Here is a 21,525-nt window from a genome sequence, read left to right as displayed (position 1 = left end):
AAGTGAAAGGTAGGTTGGACAGAAAACAAGTAATAGAGTGATTTCCCCGGTGGCCCAGTGGTTCAGACTCTGTGGTTCCGATGCAGGGGGCTCACATTGAGTCCCTGGTCCAGGAACTGAGATCTCATGTGCCTTGAGGTGGGGGGAGGGGAGAAAAGAGAAACATAGGCTGTGTACATGTACCACACATTCTTTATTCATTCATCCGTTAACGAACATTTAGGCTTTTCTCTCTCTTGGCTATTAAAACCAGGATAAAGTGCACAGTGATCTCTTCAAGGTAGCAATCCGTGTTTCCTTTTGATATATACCCAGAAGTGGAACTGCCAGGTCATGTGGCATTTCATGCAAAGATGGGCACAATAAAGGACAGAAATGGCCAAAGATATTAAGAAGAGGTGGCAAGAATACTCAGAGGAACTATACAAAAAGATTTTAATGACCCAGATAACTACAATTGTCTGATCACTCACCCAGAGCCAGACATCCTGGAATGTAAAGTCAAGTGGGCCTTGGAAAGCATCACTATGAACAAAGCTAGTGGAGGTGATGAAATTCGAGTTGAGCTATTTCAAATCCTGAAAGATGATGCTGTGAAAGTGCTGCACTCAATGTGCCAGCAAATTTTGGAAAACTCAGCAGTGGCCACAGGACTGGAAAAGGTCAGTTTTCATTCCAATCCCAAAGAGGGGCAATGCCAAAGAATCCTCAAACTACCACATATTTGCACTCATCTCACACGCTAGCAAAGTAATGCTCAAAATCCTCCAAGCCAGGCTTCAACAGTATGTGAACCATGAACTTCCAGATGTTCAAGTGGGATTTAGACAATGTAGAGGAACCAGAGATCAAATTGCCAATATCTGTTGGATCATCGAAAAAGGAAGAGAGTTCCAGAAAAACATCAATTTCTGCTTAATTGACTATGCCAAAGCCTTTGACTGTATCGATCACAATCAACTGTGGAAAATTCTGAAAGAGATGGGAATACCAGACCACCCAACCTGCCTCTTGAGAAACCTATATGCAGGTCAGGAAGCAACAGTTAGAACTGGACATGGAACAACAGACTGGTTCCAAATAGGAAAAGGAGTACGTCAAGGCTGTATATTGTCACCCTGCTTATTTAACTTATATGCAGAGTACATCATGAGAAACGCTGGACTGGAAGAAACAGAAGCTGGAATCAAGATTGCCGGGAGAAATATCAATAACCTCAGATATGCAGATAACACCACCCTTATGGCAGAAAGTGAAGAAGAGCCTCTTCATGAAAATGAAAGAAGAGAGTGAAAAAGTTGGCTTAAAACTCAACATTCAGAAAACGAAGATCATAGCATCCAGTCCCACCACTTCATGGCAAATAGATGAGAAACAGTGGAAACAGTGAAAGAGTTTATTTTTCTGGGCTCCAAAATCACTGCAGATGGTGACTGCAGCCATGAAATTAAAAGACACTTGCTTCTTGAAAGAAAAGCTATGACCAACCTAGACAGCACATTCAAAAGAGACATTAGTTTGCCGACAAAGGTCCGTCTAGCCAAGGCTGTGGTTTTTCCAGTGTTCGGGTATGGATGTGAGAGTTGGACTATAAAGAAAGCTGAGCGCTGAAGAATGGATGCTTTTGAACTGTGGTGTTGGAGAAGAGTCTTGAGAGTCCCTTGGATTGCAAGGAGATCAAACTGGTCAGTCCTAAAGGAAATCAGTTCTGAATATTCATTGGAAGGACTGATGCTGAAGCTGAAACTCCAATACTTTGGCTACCTGATGTGAAGAACTGACTCCTTGGAAAAGACCCTGATGCTGGGAAAGATTGAAGGCAGGAGGAGAAGGGGACAACAGAGGCTGAGATGGTTAGACGGCATCACCGACCCGACGGACGTGAGTGTGAGTGAGCTCTGGGAGCTGGTGATGGACAGGGAGGCCTGGCGTGCTGCCGTCCGTGGGGTCCCACAGAGTCAGACACGCCTGAGCGAGTGAGTGAACTGACCTGAACTGTGGTTCTGTTTTCCGTTTCTCGAGGAACCTCCATCCTGGTTTCCACAGTGGCTGCACCAGCACACCCTCCCAGCAGCAGTCCGCAGCGCTCCCTCTTCTCCACCTCCTCACTTGCCGTCTCTCGTCTTTTTGACGGCAGCCATTCTAACGGGTATGAGGTGGTATCTCATTGTAGTTTTTTGCCTTTCCCTGATTAGTGATGTTGAGCACCTTTTCGTGTACCTGTTGGCCATTTGAGTTCTTCTTTGGAAGAGAGTTTGTCAGGCCCTCTGTCCATCTTTAATCCTGCTGTCACTGCTGTTGAGGCTGCCGAGCTCCTCCTCTCGGATCAGGGGTCACGCTGCTCTGTGTACGTAGCGTGCCTTCTTTCCTGTGTGTTTACAATTTTCCCTTCATTTTTGGTTTTCAACAGTTTTGTTATGGGTGTGCTGGTTGGGTCTTGCTGAAATTCTTAATCTGTAAATCAATGTTTTTCACCAGATCTGGGAAATTGTTGACCATTATTTCTCTGCATACCTGTCTGCTGCGTCCCTCTTCTGCTCACACACATATTAGCCTTTGGATATTGTCCCACAGCTCACTGAGCACTGTTTATTTTTAATTTTTTTTCTCTGTGTTCGTCAGTTTCCGTTTTCATCAGTCCCCCTTGAGGATGTTGGCCCTTTCTTCTGCCATTTCCAATTTACTGTTAAGGCCAACCTGTGAGTTTTTCATTTCATATTTTCAACTGGAATTCTAGTTCTGGAGTATCTGTTTGGTTTGTTTTAAAATTTTTTTTCTAATATTCCATTTTCTGTCTTAATTTCCCATCTGCTCACTCGTAACTATAATTTCCTCCGAACCCTTTAAGATAACTATAGTAGTTGCTGTGAATTCTTTGGTCATTTTAATACCTGAACCATCTTCGGGTTGATTTCCATTGGAGGTCTTACTTCTCCCCATTCCTAGAAAAGCTTATTATATACTTAACATTGTAGATAATAGAAATTCTGGATCATGTTCCTCTGAAGAATATTGACTTTTGTTCAAGTATGCAGGTAAATTCCTAGTTGATTCCCTTGAACTTAAGGAGGCCTGTTTTTTTTTTTAATTAATTTATTTTTTATTGAAGGATAATTGCTTTACAGAATTTTGTTGTTTTCTGTCAAAGCTCAGCGTGAATCAGGCATAGGTATGCACGTCTCCCCTCCCTTGTGAACGGCCCTCCCATCTCCGGCCCCGCCCCGCCCCTCTAGGCTGACACAGAGGAGCCTGGCGCTTATGCTTGGTTACGCGCCTCTATCCCCGCCTTGCCCCTCTAGGCTGACACAGGGCGGCCTGGTGCTTATGCTTGGTTATGCGCCTCCGTGTCGGTTTTCTCTAGTCCTATAGCGAATTCTTAGTCCCGGACACGCCCTCTGCTTCCAAGGCATGGCTCTTCAGGGGTTTCAGTGGAAAGCTGTAGGTGGTTCCCTCTGCAGGCAATGGAATCTGTGCTCAGCCTTTTCTGTCTTTCACCAGTTGCTCGGTTGCTCGTTGTGGACTGTTGGGCAGTTTTCCGGCGTGAGCAGGCGAGGGCTTAAGGGAGCCGACACCAATCTGTAAAGCCAGGTGCATCACTGCTCCGTTTGAAATGTGTAGAAATGTGTTATCCCTCAAGAAAGTAACATTCTCCATGTATTGTCTATTTTAAGCATGACCACCTCAAGACACACCCTCCAAATGTGGTGGAAATCTACCCACGATCCAGCCCAGAAGTTGAAGGGGCTTCAGGAACCCTCGGGCCCCGTTAGAGTGCAGGGGTGTGGCTGTCTCTGCCACACTTCAGGAATGGGCGTCTGAATTTGACCTAAGGCGTAATTAGGACGAGCGCATAGTTTATGATTTGCAGATATTTTATTGGCAGGTTACAAAAACCCAAAAACTCATCAAACTGTCATTGACTTTTGGTTTAACTTCCAGGTTTTTTGTTATAGTCTTGCTTGCTGTCTCCGTCGCCTGGGTCCCTGCTCTGCAAGTAGCTCACAGGAAGCAGCTGTTTGAGTACATGCACTCGGTGCTGAGCTACCTGACGCCCCCTGTGGTTGCCGTGTTCCTGCTGGCCATATTTTGTAAGAGAGTCACTGAGCAGGTAGGTGGCTCCCACAGCAGGGTGGGCTGGCGGGAGGCAGCCTCTGATCTGTCCTCTGCCCTCCCAAGGCCATCCGCCTCCAGCTGTGCCGTGCATGGGGCAGAGCGCATGGGGCCCTCCTGCACGCTTGTCTAGCCACAGGAGGGCCCTCTGCTGTTGGTCTCTGCAGGAGGATGCTTTCCTGCTCAGAGATGTCAGACGCTCAGGGGGATGTTCAGTCCCAGGCTCCTACCACCTTCCCTGCGCAAAGACCGTCTCTTCCACCACATGTAGAACTAGATAAAGTCCCAACTAACAGTCTGATCGTCTCACCCGTAAGACTGGGAGCACGGTTTGCCAGAACGTTTTCACTGGTTAGTGGACTCACATCCTGACCTGTTTCTCCTGCCTTGCACACGTTCTGAGCTCAGCGCCTCTGAGACCTGGCTCCCGCCTGCCCACCGGCCCTGGCCTCTCCGCACGCAGCCCCCGGGCCCAGCCGCTGCTGGTCGCGTGCGCTGCTGACTGCCTCTCCCCTGCCCTCTGCGGCGCCTCTCCTTCCCCACGGAGTCTTTGCTTTGCCGTGAGAGTCTTTGTGCACCTCCATCTGGCTGCTGGCTCCTGCCGGCTCAGGCCAGGCTCAGTCCTCCAGGCCAGTTGGCTAGTGCTTCCTGCTCTGCTCAGCTTGTGGGCGCACGCTCAGTCACTCAGTCGTGTCCGATTCTTTGTGACCCCCTTGGACTGTAGCCCACCAGGCTCCTCTGTCCATGGGGTTTTCCAGACAGAAATACTGCAGTAGGCTGCCATTTCCTGCTCCAGGAGATCTTCCCCACCCAAGGACTGAACCCACACGAGGCCTGAGCCTCATGCGCTGGCGTGGGTTCTTTACCACCAAGCCACGGCTCCGCTCACCAGGACTCAGTTCAGCACCGAGAATGGGGCGAGGGGCATCTGGGTTCCGGAAATGCTCCTCCCTGTGCTTGCTTGGGAGAGCTGCGGGCAAGAGGAGCAGGTGGCCAGGATGATGTACCTCCCACCTCTGAGTCACTCTCGGGGTGTTGGGGCCTGCCACCGAGGGAGGCTGGGGAGCTTGCCAGTGGCGTCCGGCTCAGTGCTGGTCCAAGGTCACAGCATATTATGGGTCCCTTCCTTGGCCTAGAGAACTTCTCCAGGCCGTCTCTCTCACCCTCATCTGTCGCTTGGTCTTCCCTTTCCTGCACGTCTCCTTCAATAAATGGAGCCTGTGGGCCGCTCACCCGGCCTTTGGTTTCAGTTCTTTCTCCAGGACTCTTGCCACACACTGCATCCTCTCCTCCTCCGACATCCAGCCTCCCTAAGACTGGCTCCAAGCCCAAGTCCAAGTCCTCACGCTAAGGAGTGCAATGTCTCGGCGGAGGAGACAGATGATACCCAGTGACTGAGAGTGGAGTAGTGCTGCTTAAAAGTAAAGAAGGGGGGAAAAGTAAAGAAGTATCATGGAGGTGAGCAAGGCAGACGCTGGGGGCAGGGCGTGGGGGCACAAGGGCATCAGCCAAGGCAGTGGGGGAAGATTTCCCCTAAGAAAGTGGCCTACAGCCTGAGTCCTGAAGGTTGAGCCCGAACCACCAAGATCTGGGGAGAGACCAAAGCAGAAAGAAGGGCACGTGCAGGGGCCTGGCAGACGGAGAGGGCACGCCTGGTGGCCGGCGGGGACCAACGGGAGGGTGGAGCCAGGCGAGGTCAGCTGGGCCGCTGAGCCTTGCTGCTCAGGGCGGCCAGGAGAGCCTCAAGGGCTTCCGCAGAGGCAGGGCACCGCCTGACCCACGCTTCGAAGAGCTCACGCAGGCTCCTCGCACTGCAGGCGAGCAGAGACCAGGAAGGGAGTCCCCCTGTGTGAGAGACAGCGGACGATCGCGACAGAGGTGGTCTCCATGGAGATGACAGCATGGCTTGCTGATGGATCGGTGGCAGGGCAGGGTGGCAGGAGGGGAACCAGGGCTGTCTCCTGGGGTCTGCGCCTGAGGAGCTGGGGAGACGGAGGTCTTCTCGGACACTGTTTGGGATGCGTCCTCATCTGACTTAGACGTGTCTCCAGTACTCCCTGAGTTCTCCGATGGACTTGGTAGAGTGTGCGCGCCTCTCGGGTCTTGGTTCTGCCCTGGGTGGTGTCGTCTCCTGGTGCCGAGACAGCTCTGCGAGGTGCGTGAAGCCCTTGCCCTGCCGGGTTCAGCTCCGGAACCAGGCGACCCGACTCGGTGCCGCCTTGCTCCTGGTGACTCGGGCCCCTCCTCTGCCAGGGCGCCTTCTGGGGGCTGGCCAGCGGCCTTGTGATCGGCTCCCTTCGCATGCTGACCGAGTTTGCCTACGGGCCCTGGAGCTGCTCCGAGAACAGGCAGTGCCCCCGGATCGTCTGCGGCGTGCACTACCTCCACTTTGCCGTGATCCTCTTCACCGTCAGCCTCCTCACCGTCCTGGGCGTCTCCATGTTCACCGTGCCCATTCCAGACAAACACGTGAGTGCGGCGGCGGGCGTGCTCCGGGTCGGCCCACGGCCCCTGCATCCTGGGAGCAGCTTGGGAGAAAAGCAGCTGAAGAGAAGCCGGAGGGCTGGGGGTCAGGGTGACATACGGGTTAGAAATAGGCAAGTGACCTCCGTGCCTCAAGCACAGAGCCGAACTAAAAGGCAATCTTCCAATGAAGTATTCACCGAGAGTGAGACGTTTGAGTTTTAAAATACAAGTTTTCTGTGAAGCGCTGAGATCACTCACTCTGGTGTGAGTTAATGTAAGCAGGGTCATCCTGGCCGCCGGCCTGGCCAGTGGGGGTCCTGGTGGGGGTTGGGGGGGCGGCGGTAATGCCCGCAGAGCTGTGGCCAGCAGCCCGCACGCCCCAGCCACTTGCCCTGCCCAGGAGGAGGTGTCTGCTACTCTAGTTGGAATGTAAAATGCCTGGGCTCAGAGGAGTACGGTCACTTGTCCCTGACTCCAAAACTAGCCAGTGGCCCTGCTGGGCCTGAGCAGACGCCAGTGTGTCACCTGCATGGGCATGGCCAGAGGGCCTAGCAGGGCTCCCCAGGGCTTGGCTGAGCTGGAGGCCAGCAGGGAGGGTCCTGGGTGTCCAGGGTGAGAAAGGGGAGGAGGTGCTCCGGGGGAGGGGCCTGTGAGGCCCCTTCCCCTGGGTCTGGACGAGAGCTGGGCCAGCTTTCTGCACCTGCAGACACCTGCTGAGTGTGAGCGGCTGAGCCCTGCCGGGGCTAGGCCACTGGGTACCAAAATGAGGCAGGCCAAGCCTCCCCTGGGCTGTGCGTGAGCGCTTGTCTCTGACAGCCAGGAGGTTCTTCCGGCAGGAAATCAGCCCCTGGGTCCGCCCTGTGGGTGACCCAGGAGCAGCAGACCAGGGGTGAGGGGCCACTTCTCCCAGCCTGGAGGGCACAGCTTCCTGGACCTCAGTCGCCAGAAGGCACCAGAAGGTACGAAGGTGTGCCTCGTACCCCCAGTGTCCAGCCCAGGACACTGAGCTCGCCCTTTGCGAGGCCAGAACTGAGACCTGGGGTTCCCGAGCACCATGCTTTCACCACCCCACCGCTTCCTTCCTCCCTTGTTGGAACCAATGACCACACCTCTTTTCAGCCCCTGGAGACCCTGGTGCCCAGCTGTGACACCGTAAGCCCCGACGATAGGGCCCTGGTGGTGACAGGCCCCTTGCCTCCCCTCAGCTCCACCGCCTCTGTTGGAGTTTGCGGAACAGCCAAGAGGAAAGGGTGGACCTGGACGAGGACACAGAGGTGAAGAGCCCCGAGCCCCAGGCAGAGCCAGGTGAGAGGGGAGCTGGAAGCCAGTGACCGGAGGGGCCTGCTCCCACCCCCGAGCCCGCGGTCTGCACTCCCAGAAGCGCCTCGAGGTGGAGGCCCCGTGATGCCTCTGAGACCCCGCTCTGGGGTTCTGGCCCAGGAATATGGAGGTGGGAGGTGTCAGCATGTGCAGGGGGAGGAGGGGAGGGTCTGGCACAAAGCTAAGGGCAGAGAAACAGAAGTGTCTGGCGATCTAGAAGTGTCTGTGGTGGGGCGGGAGGGATGCACGGATTACCATGTGCCCCAGGATGGGGTGGGGGAGGGACAGCGGGTCACGGCACCTCTCACAGCGGTTCAAGCCAGAGGCTCCTGGGAGCAGGCAGGCGTTGTCCGCAAGGAGCAGTGGGCAGCTGCCCCCGCGAGGGTGCCAGGGACGCCGCTATGGACACCTGAGTTTCAGTCCCAGCAGCAAGAGTGTCCAGGAGAGGCTTGGGTTGGGGTCTCCTGGAGGCCCAGGGAAAAGCCCTCAGCAGGGGGTCAGAGAGGCGTGTGGGGCCGTGGGGAGGGCGCCAGCACCTCCTGAAGCTCTGATGCAAACGGGATTAAAGCCTACCGGGATTAGTGCTGAGTCTGCAGCAAGGGACCAGGGCGGGGGGTGGAGGGGGCGCTGTGGCAGGTATGTCTTGGAGACATCGTCCTGGGGCCCCGCCTCCAGTGCTGCCAGGGGCCCTCTCCTGACACCCACAGCCAGGCGGCCCCGGGTCTCTGGAGGGTGCCACGTTCTCGGGAGCACTCTCCCTGGGGGACGGGGGAAGCTGCCCGTCAGGGCCAGTGTGCAGGGCCTGTCCTTGGGGCCCCTCGCAGTCCTGTTCTCAGTCGTGGGTGGGCAACCATGAAGACGCTGTGCACACCTGCCGTGCAGCCGCCGGGTGTGACGGGGCCACTGTCGTCCCTGTTCAGAGACGGGGAGACTGCGGCCCCACCCAGGAAGTGTCTGCCCCAGCTTGCACACGACCCAGCGGTGGTGGGCCTGGGGAGGTCGGGCACAGGCGGGCTGACTCCAGAGCGCACGCTCTCGGCCACTGGCCTGTCCCACCTCCCTTCATTCAGCCCTTGGGCTGTGGCCAGATGGTGGGTCAGCTCTCTGGGCCTGGCAGCCGACAGCGGCATCTGAGAGGCCGGGCCTCGCCTCTGGGGTCCCTGGCGGCGGCCCCTCCCCCGTGACACAGGCCCCAGCAGCAGCGGCTGCTGAGTTCCACAAGCCCGGGTGCTGCCTCGGCCTTGGGACTCATCTGGCACGGCCGCTGCCCGAGGGGAGGAGACTCAGAGCAGGTCGCCGCACACACTGCTGGACACACTGCTTGTCATCAGGGAGGGCACTGTTCCTGGCCGCGTGCGCGTGGAGCTGGCCGTGGTGCTGGCCTGGGCGGGCCGCACTGCCAGACGCCAGAGGCAGGCCAAGCCCCAGAGGGAGGCGTTTCACTGATTTGGCCCAGAGATACGGATGGAAATTTGCCTATAATTCCTGGGCTTCCCCCCCCCGCTCCTGGAGAAAACCACCAATTCCCCTTCCAAGGACCCAGAAGGTCCTCGGGTCGGGCCGTGAGGCTGGTGCTGCCTGGAGAAGACACTCCCAGGGCTGCTAAGCAGAGAGAGCAGGGCAGTGGGGCTTTTCTGTCCTCCAAGGAGCAGCCTCTCACCCTGGACCTGCAGAGCTGGGCTCGGTGTGGGTCCACAGGGGAGGCCTGCCCTGTGCCAGCCGGGCTCTGGGCTGGCTGAAGTCTCTGCTGATGCTAGACGAGCGTGGCCCCCCAGCCCCCTCTCTATGCCCCCGAGGTTGGTGGGAGGCGCTTGTACCAGGGCAGCCAGGGCTGAGGCGTGCTGTCCGCACCGGGAGCCAGGCCCCTGGCCTCCCTTCAGGGCTCCCCATGAGACGCCAGACCCTGGGAAACCCCTCCTGTGTGCCAGCCTCCTGACTGTGCCCGTCCCCTCGGTTCCAGACGTGTTCGTAGAGGACAGGGGCTGCCTCTGGAAGGCCTGGGACGTGTTCTGTGGCCTGGAGTTGCTGCCCAGCCCCAAGCTGGCCCCGGAAGAGGTGATCGTGCCTGAGATGGAGCAGGATGACGTGCTTGAAGGCCCGGCGTGCGGCGCCACGGCGGGAGGGACGGAGAGGCAGGAGGCGCTGGAGGAGCAGCTCCTCTGGAGCAAGGCACTCAGCCTCTGCGGGTTCCTCCTGCTGCTGCTCACGGGGCTCTGCCACGCTTACTTCTACTGACCGCCGCGCGGGGGGGCGGGCACGTCCTGGGGCGGCCCACGGACGAGGCGCCGGGTGAGCCCCAGGGCTGCGGCCTGCGGGCGGCAAGTGCAGGCACCGCGGTGAGCACGCCCTTCCTCTGCTCGCTGAGCCACTCTCTACAGACCGCCCCGCCACACAGACACTGGCTTTCACGCTAACTCCAGCGTTTTGTCTCTTGATATCCTTGGGAGCCTTGCCTGCGTCTGCTGCCACCATTTCCTTCCTGTGCCCACCTCCATTGGCAGTGTTCTCTCCTCCTCTGGAAAGTACGGCTGCTGGCAAAGATGCCCGCCCCCAGGGGCTGAGCCCACCGCCAAAGGTCACACAGGCCAGGGCTTCCATGGACAGAGGCATTGGCAGCTGCCTGGACGGTGGTGGGCTGAGCTGCTCCCTGCCTGAGGACCGGGCCTCCCTGCAGCCCGCTTCTGTCTGGCTGCGCCTCTCAGGGACAGACGGAGAGGAAGCGTCCCTCCTTGCCGAGCTCCGCCTAGTGCCTCCCAGTCTGCCTGCTACTGGGAGTCGAGCCCTGGGCTGGATCCCCTTAGCAGTTGGGTTGAGGCCACTCTTGGGCTGTGTCTTTGCAGGGGCGTCCTCAGCCACCCCGTCCTCTTTCTTCTCAGACCAGAATAAATGATTCGAGTCTTTAGAAAAAGTCTCAGATACGTCGAAGGGATTTGGGGGAGGCCCACAAAGCATTGCAAACTCACCCTCTGAAGGTGTGGTCAGAACCAGCCCATCTCCCCCCGTTCAGTCCTTCAGCTGACGTGTCTGAGTGCCTGCTGTGCCCAGCACTTCTGGGAAACCGTCATGGGCAGAACTCGTGGTCTCGGGAAGCAGAGCGAAGCGCTGGTGGTGATGGGCTGTGCCAAGTGTGGGGCCCGCTGTGCCCTGCCCGGGGCCATCACCACCTTAAAGCCGTGGAACCGGCCCAGCTGGAAGGACCAGATCAGCCACGCTTCACAGGGCAGGAGACTGAGCTCAGTCAGGAAACCCAGTAAAGGGGGCCCTCCGCACACATTCACAGCGGCAGGAGTGCCCCAGAGAAGAGGCCTCCCTTGACTAAAGCAGAGGTCAGCGAGCCAGTGGGGCAACAGTGACAGGTGTGGGAGGACGGGGGGGGCCTCGGGTGTGAGCAGGCCCGGGCGCAGAGCTGTGAGGGCGGGGAGGGCAAGCGTGGGCAGGGGCCCAACCTGCAGGCTCCACATGCTTTGGGGCGCTGAGTCGCTGGGAGCTTCAGCCATGAAGGAATAGGGCCAGGTTTGCTGACTGCTGCTGGGGAGGTGAAAAGGAGGTGAGAACACCCACCAGGAAGCTGTCAGAGGAATCCAGGCAAGTCAGCAGCAGAAAAGACAAGGGAACCGACCAGCACCAAGGGAAGCCAGCAAGCAGAAGTCACAGGACGTGTCACCGGGCTTCTGGAAGGAGGGCCCAGCAATGGCTCTCCAGCTTGAGCACATGCCGCAGCCCCAGCGCTGGGCCACGCAGGACGGGAGCAGGCGCGGGAGGAGGCGGGGCTCCGTGTGGGTCAGGCGGACTTTGAGTTGGCGTGAAGACGCCCTTTGCCACCTCCACCGTGTCTGGTCTTTCTGGCCCGTGAACGTGGGATGTCCTCCCAGTCATTTAGGTGCCCTTCGGCTTCTTTCAACAGCATTTTGTCTTCAGCACTCAAGTTTTACGTGTCCAAGTTGATTCCTGGGTGTTTAATCTTTCTGACGCTTCAGTGACTGAGGCTTTTTTTAAAGTTGAGATATAGCTGATGTCCAACACGAGGTAAGTTGCGCGCGTGCAGCATGGTGATTTATAACGTTTAAAGGTCACACTCCATCTGCATTAAAAGGGTGGTTTTGTTTCCTGTGTTGTACAGTATGTCCTTGTAGCTTATTTATTTTATACACAATGGACTCTGTTAGTCCCCTACCCTTTATTTCAATTGCATTTTCATATGGGTCATTGGTCAGCTACAGAAAAACAAAAATTGCGTCTTGATCTTGGAACCTGTAACTTTGTGGGATTTGTTAATTCTTATATTTTTAAAGTGTATTCCTTGGAATTGTTTCACACATAAAATCATGTAATCTGCAAGTACAGACAACTTCTTTCCAACCCAGATGCCTTTTATTTCATTCTCTTGCCTAAACTGCCCCGGCTAGAACCTCCGGTACAGTGTCGAGTTTCAAGCGACATCCTTGTCTTGCTCCCAGTCTTGGAGGAAAAGAATTGAGCGTCTCACGGTAGAGTGTGATGTTAGCAGTGAGTTCTTGCAGATGTGATCATGTGAGGAAATTCCCTCTATCCCTATGTTGCTGTTTTTAAAGCTTTATTTACGTGTTTATTTTTGGCTGTGCCGGGCCCTCGCTGCCGTGCCTGGGCTCTCTCTAGCTGCAGTGGGCGGGGCCCGTGCTGTAGTCCTTCTGCGTGGGCCTCTCACTGGGGTGGCTTCCCCTGTGCAGAGCCCAGGCCCTCAGACACGCGGGCTTCCGTCCTTGCAGTGGGGGGCTCAGTATTTCTGGAGCACAGGCCTTTTCGCTGCTCTGGGGCATGGAGGGTCTCCCCAGCCTGGGGCCCGGGCCCGTGTCCCCTGCCCTGGCAGGAAGGTTCTTGGCCCCTGGAGCACCAGGGACGTTTTAGTTTTAAGGTTTTTTGTTTTTTAATGAGATGGGTGTTGGATTCTGTCGAGTGCTTTTCCCTGCGCCTGTGACGGTGACTGTGTGATTTCTGTTCTTTATTCTCTTTGCTCATTGTTACATTGGTTCCTGGTTGCGCGTTGAACCCATCTTGCATCACTGGGAGAAATGCCCATTGGTCGTGGTATATGAGGCTCTTTTCACGCGGCTGGGTCTGGTTTGCTAACATCTGGTTGAGCTCTTGTGTCTATACGTGTAGAGGACATTGGTCTATAGTTTTCCTTCCTCGTGAAGTCTTTGCCTGGTTTGGGGATGGGGGTGATATTAGCCTCATGGAATGAGTTGGGAAGTGTCCGTCCCTGCCTATTCTCTTTTTTCAAAGCAGTTGGTGAAGGGTTGGTATTAATTCTTGCCTGGAGACATTTAAGGGTCAGTATCAAGGTGCTTGCAGGGGTCTGGAACCCGGGAGAGGAGCTGGCGGTAGCGACTCAGAGTGCAGGGAAAGAAGACAGCAGGCCGCCCTAGCTGAGAAGGGAAGCTGGTAGAGGAAGCCCGCCAGGCAGGCGAGACGGTGCGGGAGAGCGGGACAGAGCAGCCAGGTTAGGAAAGGGGGGTCTTTCTACAGAGCAGACCAGTGGGGCGCAACCGGGGCCCTGGGCGGAGGGCCAGGACGGCGGCCGCAGGGAGGGAGGGGCCCCGTGCACGGGTCTCGGCGGCCAGGAGGTGGCGCGCTGCAGCCAGGGCGACGGGGCAGGCCGACAGGGGCCCTCAGAGCAAAGCGCCCCTCTCACGGGACCTTTCCTGAGAATGAGTTAACCTGAAAGCCCCTGGGCCCGGCAGCTGGCCCCTCCCGGAACAAGGGGGCCTGCTTGGGGCTCATCCCCGGGAGGACTCGGGGAAGGCACTCAGTCCCCCGGGATGCTAGTTTTGTGGGAGGCTCTTTGCCACAGGAAGTGGGGCTGCTGTTTGCAGATGGAACGAGGGGAAAAAAAGCTGGTGTGAGTCCTGGAGAGCAAGGCCCTGGCTCAGCCCAGGCAAAAGAGTCCAACCCTGAAACGGAGCAAGACCGCCAGCAAGGGTGGGCTGGGGGGCCGCCTCCTCGTCCCCTTGCAAGCCCATTCCAGCAGGCTGCTTCTCCTTGCTACATCACCTCCCACCACCGCAGACGCAGACACAGACGCTCTGGCCTGCAGACAGCCACGGGAGGGCCGGGGGAGGCCGGCCCAGGCTCACTTAGGGGACTTGGCTTTGGGGAGCTCAGCTGTTTGAGGGGGAGGCCTTAAGGGGCTACCCTGTGCCGAGCACTCATCCCTGGGGTGCAGGAGGGGGTCCTCTTACAACGCACCCTCCTCCAGCAAGAGCCCACAGGGGTGACACCCGTGACCTACCTTCCTGCCATCCCATGTGGGAAGCGGGCTGACCCGGGGAGCAGGGCCACACCCCAAGGGCCCATTCACCCCAGTGTCCAGCCCCTTCCTCTGCCTCATCCCTGCTCTCTGCCCTCCCAGGGGCCTCGACTGCAGCAGGGGGGTGCAGGGAGGCCTCCCACCCGTCCCCGGGACCCGAGGTCAGCCTGTGACCCGGTCCTCCCAAGCCAGGCATTTCCCCTTTGGCAAGAGAGAGGAGACACGTGACCCACTCCAGGTGCCACCATTTGGACCGAGAGAGACCCCGTGCGTTTATTCGGGCGTGGAGTCGTGGGGCCGGGGGGTGCGGGAGGAGACTCAGGGCTTCCACTCAATGACCTTGATGGCGATCTGTGCCGCCCGCTGCACGGCCGGGCTGAAGTCCTCCTCGAGCACCCGGAAGGTGGCCACGTGGGGTTGTAGGAGCTTGCGGCCCTCAGGCGCCTCGGCCAGCATGGTGAGGGCCTTGATGGCGTTCAGGCGTGCCTTGCTCAGAGACGAGGTCAGCAGCTGCAGCAGCGGGCGGGTGGCCTCCACGTCCAGGGCCGCATACTTCCCTGCCGGCCACCGATGCCAAGTAGTCCTGGGGTGGGGGGGAGCCCTGCCCCCCTCCCAGGACCCCCGGCCGTCCCTGCCCGCAGCCTGGGCCCTACAAGCTACCCCACTGGCTTCTCCCCAGCCACCAGGTGCCTCGCCAGGCAGCGTGAAGGATCTCTTGAAAATTAAACTCCAGTCGCTGCCCCCGTCCCCACCCACTGAAAGGCCACGCTTGCCCCCACCCTCCTGCATCAATCACTTTTCGCTGCTGTCAGACTGGCCAGCCCCCTTGGCCTAGGCGGCCCCCCTCATCCTGTGGGTCCACCCCACACCCCCGCCCCCAGGACACCCCGCCCCCTTGCTCTGTCTCACACCCCCAGGCCCCCAAGCTGCAGACCTCAGAGGCTGAGGCATCCGCCTCTCCACTGGCTGCCCCACCACCACCGGGGCCTGGCCTGCTGTGGGGGCTCAGGGTCCCTTGGCAGGAACACCAGCTCAGGGAAAGTGGCCTCACGTCCCCAAACTCCCACGTTGCCAGGGTCCCCTGAGAGCCCCCAGGCCTCCAGGCGCCCACCCAGGATGCCCGGGGGGAACACTGAGCGTGGCCTAGAACGGGCAGGGGTGGGGGGTGGCTGGGGGGCTCCGGGGGGCTCCTCAGGGCAAATGGCGAGCAGCCAGACTCCCAGCGCTGGGGGGTCTGCCGCTGACTGAGGGTCAGAGGCCCAGGCAGCCGGCAAGGGGGGCAGCAAGGAAGCTCGGGGGACCCGGCTGGTGCAGGCGGCGGAAGGTGCTGCACGGCCCGGCCTCCAGGCAGGGAACCAGTCCGGGCCCCTCCGACCACCCAGGGTGCTGACTTGAGTGTGGGAGTCAGGGTGGGGGGGTAACCTCAGTTCCTCTCCGCCCCCGCCCCCGCCCACTGGGGAGAGCACTGCTGGGCTCCATCGTCCGCCCGGACCTCAGGAGGACTGGCTCACGGGTGTGGCAGGCGAGTCAGTTGAGAATTTTGGTTCACAAAGGGCTGGGTCAGAGGCAGGAATTCCAAAACAGGGAACCGAGAGGATGACGAGGAGGGGCCCGGAAGAAGAGGACCGCCCGGAGGGGGGCGACGCCCGGCCAGTCGGGGGGCCGCGGCGACCCCGGGGCAGGCGGCAGGCCCCCGCGCGGGCGGCCTCACCTTCGGTGGTCACCGCGGCGTTCATGAGCGCCCCCGCCGCGTTGGCCTGCACCTCCTCGTCCCTGTCCTTCAGCAGGTGCACCAGGATGGGGATGGCGTCGTGCTGCCACACCTGGACCTTGCCCTCCAGGGGGACGCTGCGCCGGGCACAGGCTGTGAGCACCGCGGCCCTGGCTCACGAGGGACTCGCCGCCCTGGGCTCCCTGTCCTGACTGTGCAGATGGCGTCTCCTGGGCCTCCCTTCCTCGCGGGAGGGGGCGGGACTGGGGGCCTCCTGGGGCACAGAACTATCGGGGCCGCCCTGGTGGAGGGGTCCTACTCCCCCAGGGCACAAGCGGGCGGGGGGCGGGGGGCGGCCAGCCGGGGCCCCACCTGACAGCGATGAGCGTGCGGGCGGCTTTGCTGCGGATGTCGCCGTCGGCGCTCAGGAGTTTCTCCTTCAGGAAGGGCACCGCCCGGCTAGCCAGCGCCTCGGTGGCGTCCTCCGTGAGGCAGGCGGCCAGCGTGTCCAGCAGGAGCGCCTGGATTTCTTCCTCCTCCCGCTGCAGCTTCCACACCAGCGAGGGGATCAGGCCGCTGTTGACGATGCCCAGGGCCCCTGCGGGACGGGAGCAGGTACGGAGCGTGGGCCGGTGGCCACCCACCACCTGTCACGTGTGCTGGAAGCCGGAGGGCTGCGAGGGGGGAGCTGCTGTATTTCACCAGACAAATTACAAATCCCACCCTCTCCCGCTGCCAAGCAGGGGCCTGAAACCACGGCTGGTATGCTGGGGTGGGAACTGTGAGGTCATGGAGGGTCCCAAAGGGTCCAGCCCTTGGCCACCTGGGATTGGGGGGCACCCGCCTGGAACAGCGGCCCGAGGGGTAGCAGCCGCCCCTGCGGGACCCAGGCACACGGGGGGCCTTCCCCCTCCCCCAACCACCATGAACCAGGGGGAAGCCTGGGGTGGAGGGGGCGGTGACATGTCTGGGATACCCGGCCAGCCCCGGGGATGGGAGAGAAAGCTGGCCAGGGTACAGGAGGAAGGTTTAGAGTGAACAACACAGTGTCTCACATAAAAAGGGCTGTGCCCCCAACCACACTGGGCGGGTGGTCCACAGATTCCGGCCGAGGGGTCTGAAGGGGTCCAGTGCCCAGCAGGAAGGGGCCCCGCCTGGAGCTGCCTGCCTGACCCCCGTGAAAGCTTCTGCTTTACTCCTCCCAGCCTGCCCACCTGGGGTGTCAGCACACAGCTGGCTGCCGAGAGGAGACCCCAGAGACGGCCAGGCAGCACCCCAGGGTGCTCCTGAGTGCTCAGAGCTGCTGGCAGAGCAGCCCCCACAGGGCAGGGAGCGGGCCCCCAAGGAGGGTGCCCGACAGCCCACCCCGCCCCAGCAGCTCAGGCTGCCCACCGTGAAGCCGTCCGTGGTCCCCTGCCGGAGCTGCCACCGCTGTCTCCTGCCTCCCCGGCTCAACCCTCTAATTTACTCCAGAGAGACGAATGAACAGGTTAATTAGCCTACAGGTCTCTGAGTGCCAATTAGCACCCAGAGACTTCCCCTTTGAAGACATCGAGCAGCCTTCCGCCCTCGGTGCTCGAGAGCTCGCGTGACGGGCCTGTGGAGAGCAAGGGCAGCGCGTGCAGGGCCCCCGGTGCCCCTGGCTGGCTCGCACCTGGGGCGTCAGGTGGAGCCACCAGCGGTGCCCGTTTCTCCTCCGGGCACTCACAGCTCAGGAAGAGGGTTTTCCTCTTGCCTCGAGAGTACTGGCTTCTCTAAGTTGTGGGATTTTTTGATGTTTACTTTCGCTGCCCTAGGTCTCCGTCGTGGCTCACGGGCTCAGCATACGCCCTGAGGCATGTGGGCCTTAGTTCCCTGAGTATGGCTCGAACCCATGTCCCTTGCGCGGCAAAGCAGATGCTTAGCCCCTGGACCGCCGGAGAAGTCCCGTGGTTTGACACACACAGATTAGAGGCAGAAGGCTAACCACGGTGGACTCCTAACTGTATCCAGCCGTGTGACCTTGGACAGCCGCTCACCCTCACGGAGCCTGGTGTCGTTACTGGCACGAGCCCACCTGTCAGGGGGCAGTGCAGTGTCAGAGCAGGAGGGGTGGGAGGGGGCTAGCGCCAGGGACTGGTATCTCCGTGTGCCCGGACACGGGCCTGGCACAGCAAGGGTCTCAGAGCCCACGGAGTTCCAGCTGCAGGCCAGGGCCTGTAGGTGGGGGTGAGGGGTGGGAGGGGGGTCAGACAAAGGCTGCACAGTTCCTGCCCTGCAGGAACACCTCTCGGCGGTCCCCGCCCACCCCTCTGGGGGTCTGAGCACTCTCTCCCCCTCAGCCCTGCTCTCCGGCCGGCCACCACCAGATAAGCACACCCGGACCTTCCGCTCGGGCCTCCCAGCCAGTCCCGCTCGGCCACAGCCGTCTGGACGGCCGCTCCCCAGCCCACAGTGCGGAGGTGACAGTCTGACCCTCCGAGAAGGACGGTGCTGGCCGACGGAGGGATGCGGTTCCTGCCTGGGGGCTGCACCACCCATCAGGGCTGGGTGGGGTCTCCTCACCCGGGCCAGCCCAGGGAAGGTGCTGTTGTGGACAGGTGAGCAGCGAGAGTCACGCGGGAGGGAGAGGCAAGGCCTTCAGCTGCCCAGGGCTTTCCTTCCCAGCATTGCTGGGCCTGGCTCATTTGGAAATGGGAGATTTAAAAATAAAACGCGTGCGGGGTGTGCCTCTCTGCTCGCTCACTTCGCTGCTTTTCAGCTAAAAGGAGAGTCGAAGGCCTGGCTATTTATAACTAACCCAGATCTGGCTTGTTCTAGTTGGGGGGTGGGTGGCAGTGGTGGTGCACAGACCCCCAAAGAAACCTGTCAGAAAAACCCATCAGGACCCCCCCCCGCCCCCCCGGAGCCCGAGACCCAGAGGCGGGGTTGGGTGAGCAGGGACAGGTGGGGCTCGGAGAAGAGCTGGCCAGAAGGGGGCGCCCTAGGGCGGTGGGGAGGCCAGAGCGCAAGTCTGCGGAACGGTCAGCGGAACGGTCGTCACCACTTGGAGCTGACCGCGTAGATGAGGCATTCCAGGTCCTAGGGGCCCCGGAGGCCCCGGGGGAGCTGGGCCTCGTGGGGTAACAGTGTGACCCCTGCCTGTGCCCAGGGAGACCGGGTCCAGTGCAGCTGCTGGGCCAGGAATGGCTGGGACCGAGGGTCGTGATCCCCAGGCGTGGAACTGCTGGGGTGGAGGTTCGGCCACTTCCTGAGTGCTGGGTGGGCTCAGTCAGCAGGGGGCCCCGTCCCCCTTTCTCCCACGGAGCCTGTGCTGTGCTCTCCCGTCCTGCCCTCCCAGGCAGTGTGGACCCGGCCCCAGGGCCTGGCATCCTCCCCGGTGCCCAGACCTCAGCAGGCCTGGCCTCCACCTGCCTGTTCCGTCTTTTCAGCCTCCTGTGGCCCCCGCTCCACCCTCGCGCCTGCCCTGGCTCGTGAGGACCCTTCTCTGTCCTCAGCCCCTCAGGAGCGCCTGACACGGTGACCACGTCTTCCTCCCAAGATGCCCCCACCGCGGCCCTGGGATGCCCCCCTCCCAGCTTGCACCTCTCCAGCAGCTCCTCCGCCGGGCTTCATAAGTGCCTCCCCTCGCTCTGGCATCCTGCCCCACTCCCCGCACTGGCTCCTCTCAGCCCCCAGCCTCCATCGGGCCATTCCCAGACATGCCAGGTCACCCGTCATCTCCCGGCCTCGCCTGAGCCTCACAGACGGACTCTCTTTCTTCCTGTCCCTGGGCTGACTTGCTGATGTTTTCATACTTGTTTCTACACTTGAGAACGACTGCACACTGCGGGACCAGGCCTATTGTAAATAAATGTGAAGACTGTAAAAAGAAATGGAGATGAACCTTGCCATCCTCCTCTTTAAATTTTGAGACCCAAAACTCTCCCGCAGTTCTTAGGCCAAGCTGCGCAGTCCCATCCAAGGGCCGCCAGCAGCTGCTACCGTCCCCTGACCCGCCTCAGCCTGGGTGGCTGGCACCCTCGGGCCTCCAGCTGCGCTGGTCCTCCGGCTTTGTGGCTCACGCTCGGCGGTCTGCCCCAGCTCGCGGGCCCCCTTCATCCTGAGCGCAGAGTGAGCGCTTTGCTGAAAGGAGGATGATGGTCGCTGCTTGAGGTGGGGGAAGCACTCACTTCTGCAGTCAGGGGGCTGGGGGGCTTGGGGGGGCGGTGGGCAGCAGCCACGCTCGTCAGGCCCCTCATCTCCTACCTGGACTGCCCTGTGGGGTCTCCCCATGCTCGCGGCTACATGTGCTTCTGCAAACAGCTGAATTTGGACCCCTGGTCCCCCAGGTGCCCCCGCCCCTCTCTGAACACGTGTCAACGTGCATCTCCCATCGGAATCACCCTCTCGGGACCACCTGCTCGTGTCCCCTGTGACAGGAGCAGTGGCTGAGGCTCATCCGGGTGAAGTAACTCGTCAAGCGTGTACAGGGGGTGGCAGCGGAGCCGGGACTGTGCTTCACCCCCAGCTTCCTCTGCACCTCCCCGGAGCAGGGTCTGTCACGACCACTGGTCTCTGAGTGGCCCTCTGGGCAGAAGCCCATGCTGACCCGGCCTGGCGGTCGGCCACTTCCCATTGGTCCTCAGGGGCCGCAGCCAGCACACGCCAGATCCAGTCTAGACCTCGGTGAGTCATCCACCTCAGGATGTCCATCACCGACACCTGTCCGGTCCCTGGCCTTGGCCCACCACCCCATCTCCTTCAGCCAACAAGTGGTCTGACCCTCGGACTGTGACCATACGAGGTGTAGGGGATGAAGAAGGGTTAGCGGGGAGCCCCTGCAGGAGCATTTGCATGTACCCCGGGGCTCTGAGATGCACAGCGCGCACGGGAGGACAGGGGAGCACTGCCATCTTGGTTCTGGCCTGAGTCTTTTTAAGCACAGGGACGAGGGGCTCCTGGCTCCGAGGCCCGCAGATGGGCTCCCCCTGAAACTGAAAGCAGAAGCTGGCAGACTGCCCTTCGCTGCATTTTGCTGAGCATCCGAGCAGTCTGTGAGCTTCCCGATGGCGCCCATGGGCCCTGGCCTCAACAGAACTGGCTCCCTCCCGCCTCTCCGGTCTGGAGGCGCCGCTCCTGGGCCCCTCCCACTCTCTTACCCTCCCTTCCAAGGCAAACGTTCTGCGGCAGGATTGCCAGGAACCCTGATGAGCCCTAACCCTGCTGGCCCGAGCAGCAAAGACGACGAAGCCCCCTTCCATGGCTGCAAAACGTCGCCGGCGTAAACCTCCAGGGTCCGCACGGCCCTTTCCCACGTCCTAGGCTACCGTAGCGACAAGTCAGGGCAGCGGGTGCCACTAGCCCCACTTTGCAAACAGGCCTCACAGAGGTCAACCGAGTGTCCAAGGTCGCGGAGCTCAGGCTAGGTTGGGATCTGGGCCGGGGACGGCGGACGCGGCCGGAGCCACGCACCGCTCGCGCACTCGGCCTCCCGGGGGCAGCGGCGGGGAGCGGGGTGGGCGCCCGGCCCCGACGCAGTGAGACCGCAGGGCCCCTCCGGGCGCCGGCCGAGCGGGCGGCGCGCGCGTGCGGGGCCGCGGAGCGCACAGAGCCCCGGCACCGCCCCCTCGGCCCGCCGTCGCTGGGCCGCGGGCCTGTCCGTCAGCCGCTC

At 60.3% G+C, this 21,525-nt stretch overlaps 2 protein-coding genes across 3 annotated transcripts in view; one reads left to right on the top strand and one right to left on the bottom strand.

Annotated features, from left to right (window-relative positions):
• Positions 1–10,131, top strand: part of LOC120871416 (sodium/glucose cotransporter 1-like) — a 44,520-nt gene extending 34,389 nt beyond the window's left edge. The window contains exons 12-15 of the mRNA XM_040251307.1: positions 3,940–4,108; positions 6,364–6,579; positions 7,782–7,881; positions 9,857–10,131. Of these exons, the coding sequence (XP_040107241.1) occupies positions 3,940–4,108; positions 6,364–6,579; positions 7,782–7,881; positions 9,857–10,131 (760 nt within the window). The remainder of the gene's footprint in view (positions 1–3,939; positions 4,109–6,363; positions 6,580–7,781; positions 7,882–9,856) is intronic.
• Positions 10,132–14,438: 4,307 nt separating this feature from the next.
• RSPH14 (radial spoke head 14 homolog) overlaps positions 14,439–21,525 on the bottom strand; it is a 46,898-nt gene continuing 39,811 nt past the window's right edge. The window contains exons 1-4 of one of the 2 annotated variants that reach the window (XM_040251206.1): positions 20,719–21,336; positions 16,266–16,494; positions 15,894–16,030; positions 14,439–14,739 (exon numbers count right to left, since the gene is read on the bottom strand). In XM_040251206.1, coding sequence (XP_040107140.1) covers positions 14,501–14,739; positions 15,894–16,030; positions 16,266–16,494; positions 20,719–21,115 — 1,002 coding nt within the window. In that variant the 5' untranslated portion in view covers positions 21,116–21,336 and the 3' untranslated portion in view covers positions 14,439–14,500. Of the gene's footprint in view, positions 14,740–15,893; positions 16,031–16,265; positions 16,495–20,718; positions 21,337–21,525 lie in introns of those variants that run through there. The other variant, XM_040251205.1, reaches the window with a different exon arrangement.

Source organism: Oryx dammah, unplaced genomic scaffold, assembly GCF_014754425.2.
Source record: "Oryx dammah isolate SB20612 unplaced genomic scaffold, SCBI_Odam_1.1 HiC_scaffold_12, whole genome shotgun sequence".
NCBI lineage: Eukaryota > Metazoa > Chordata > Mammalia > Artiodactyla > Bovidae > Oryx > Oryx dammah.
This window is presented reverse-complemented; position numbering and strand designations above follow the sequence as displayed.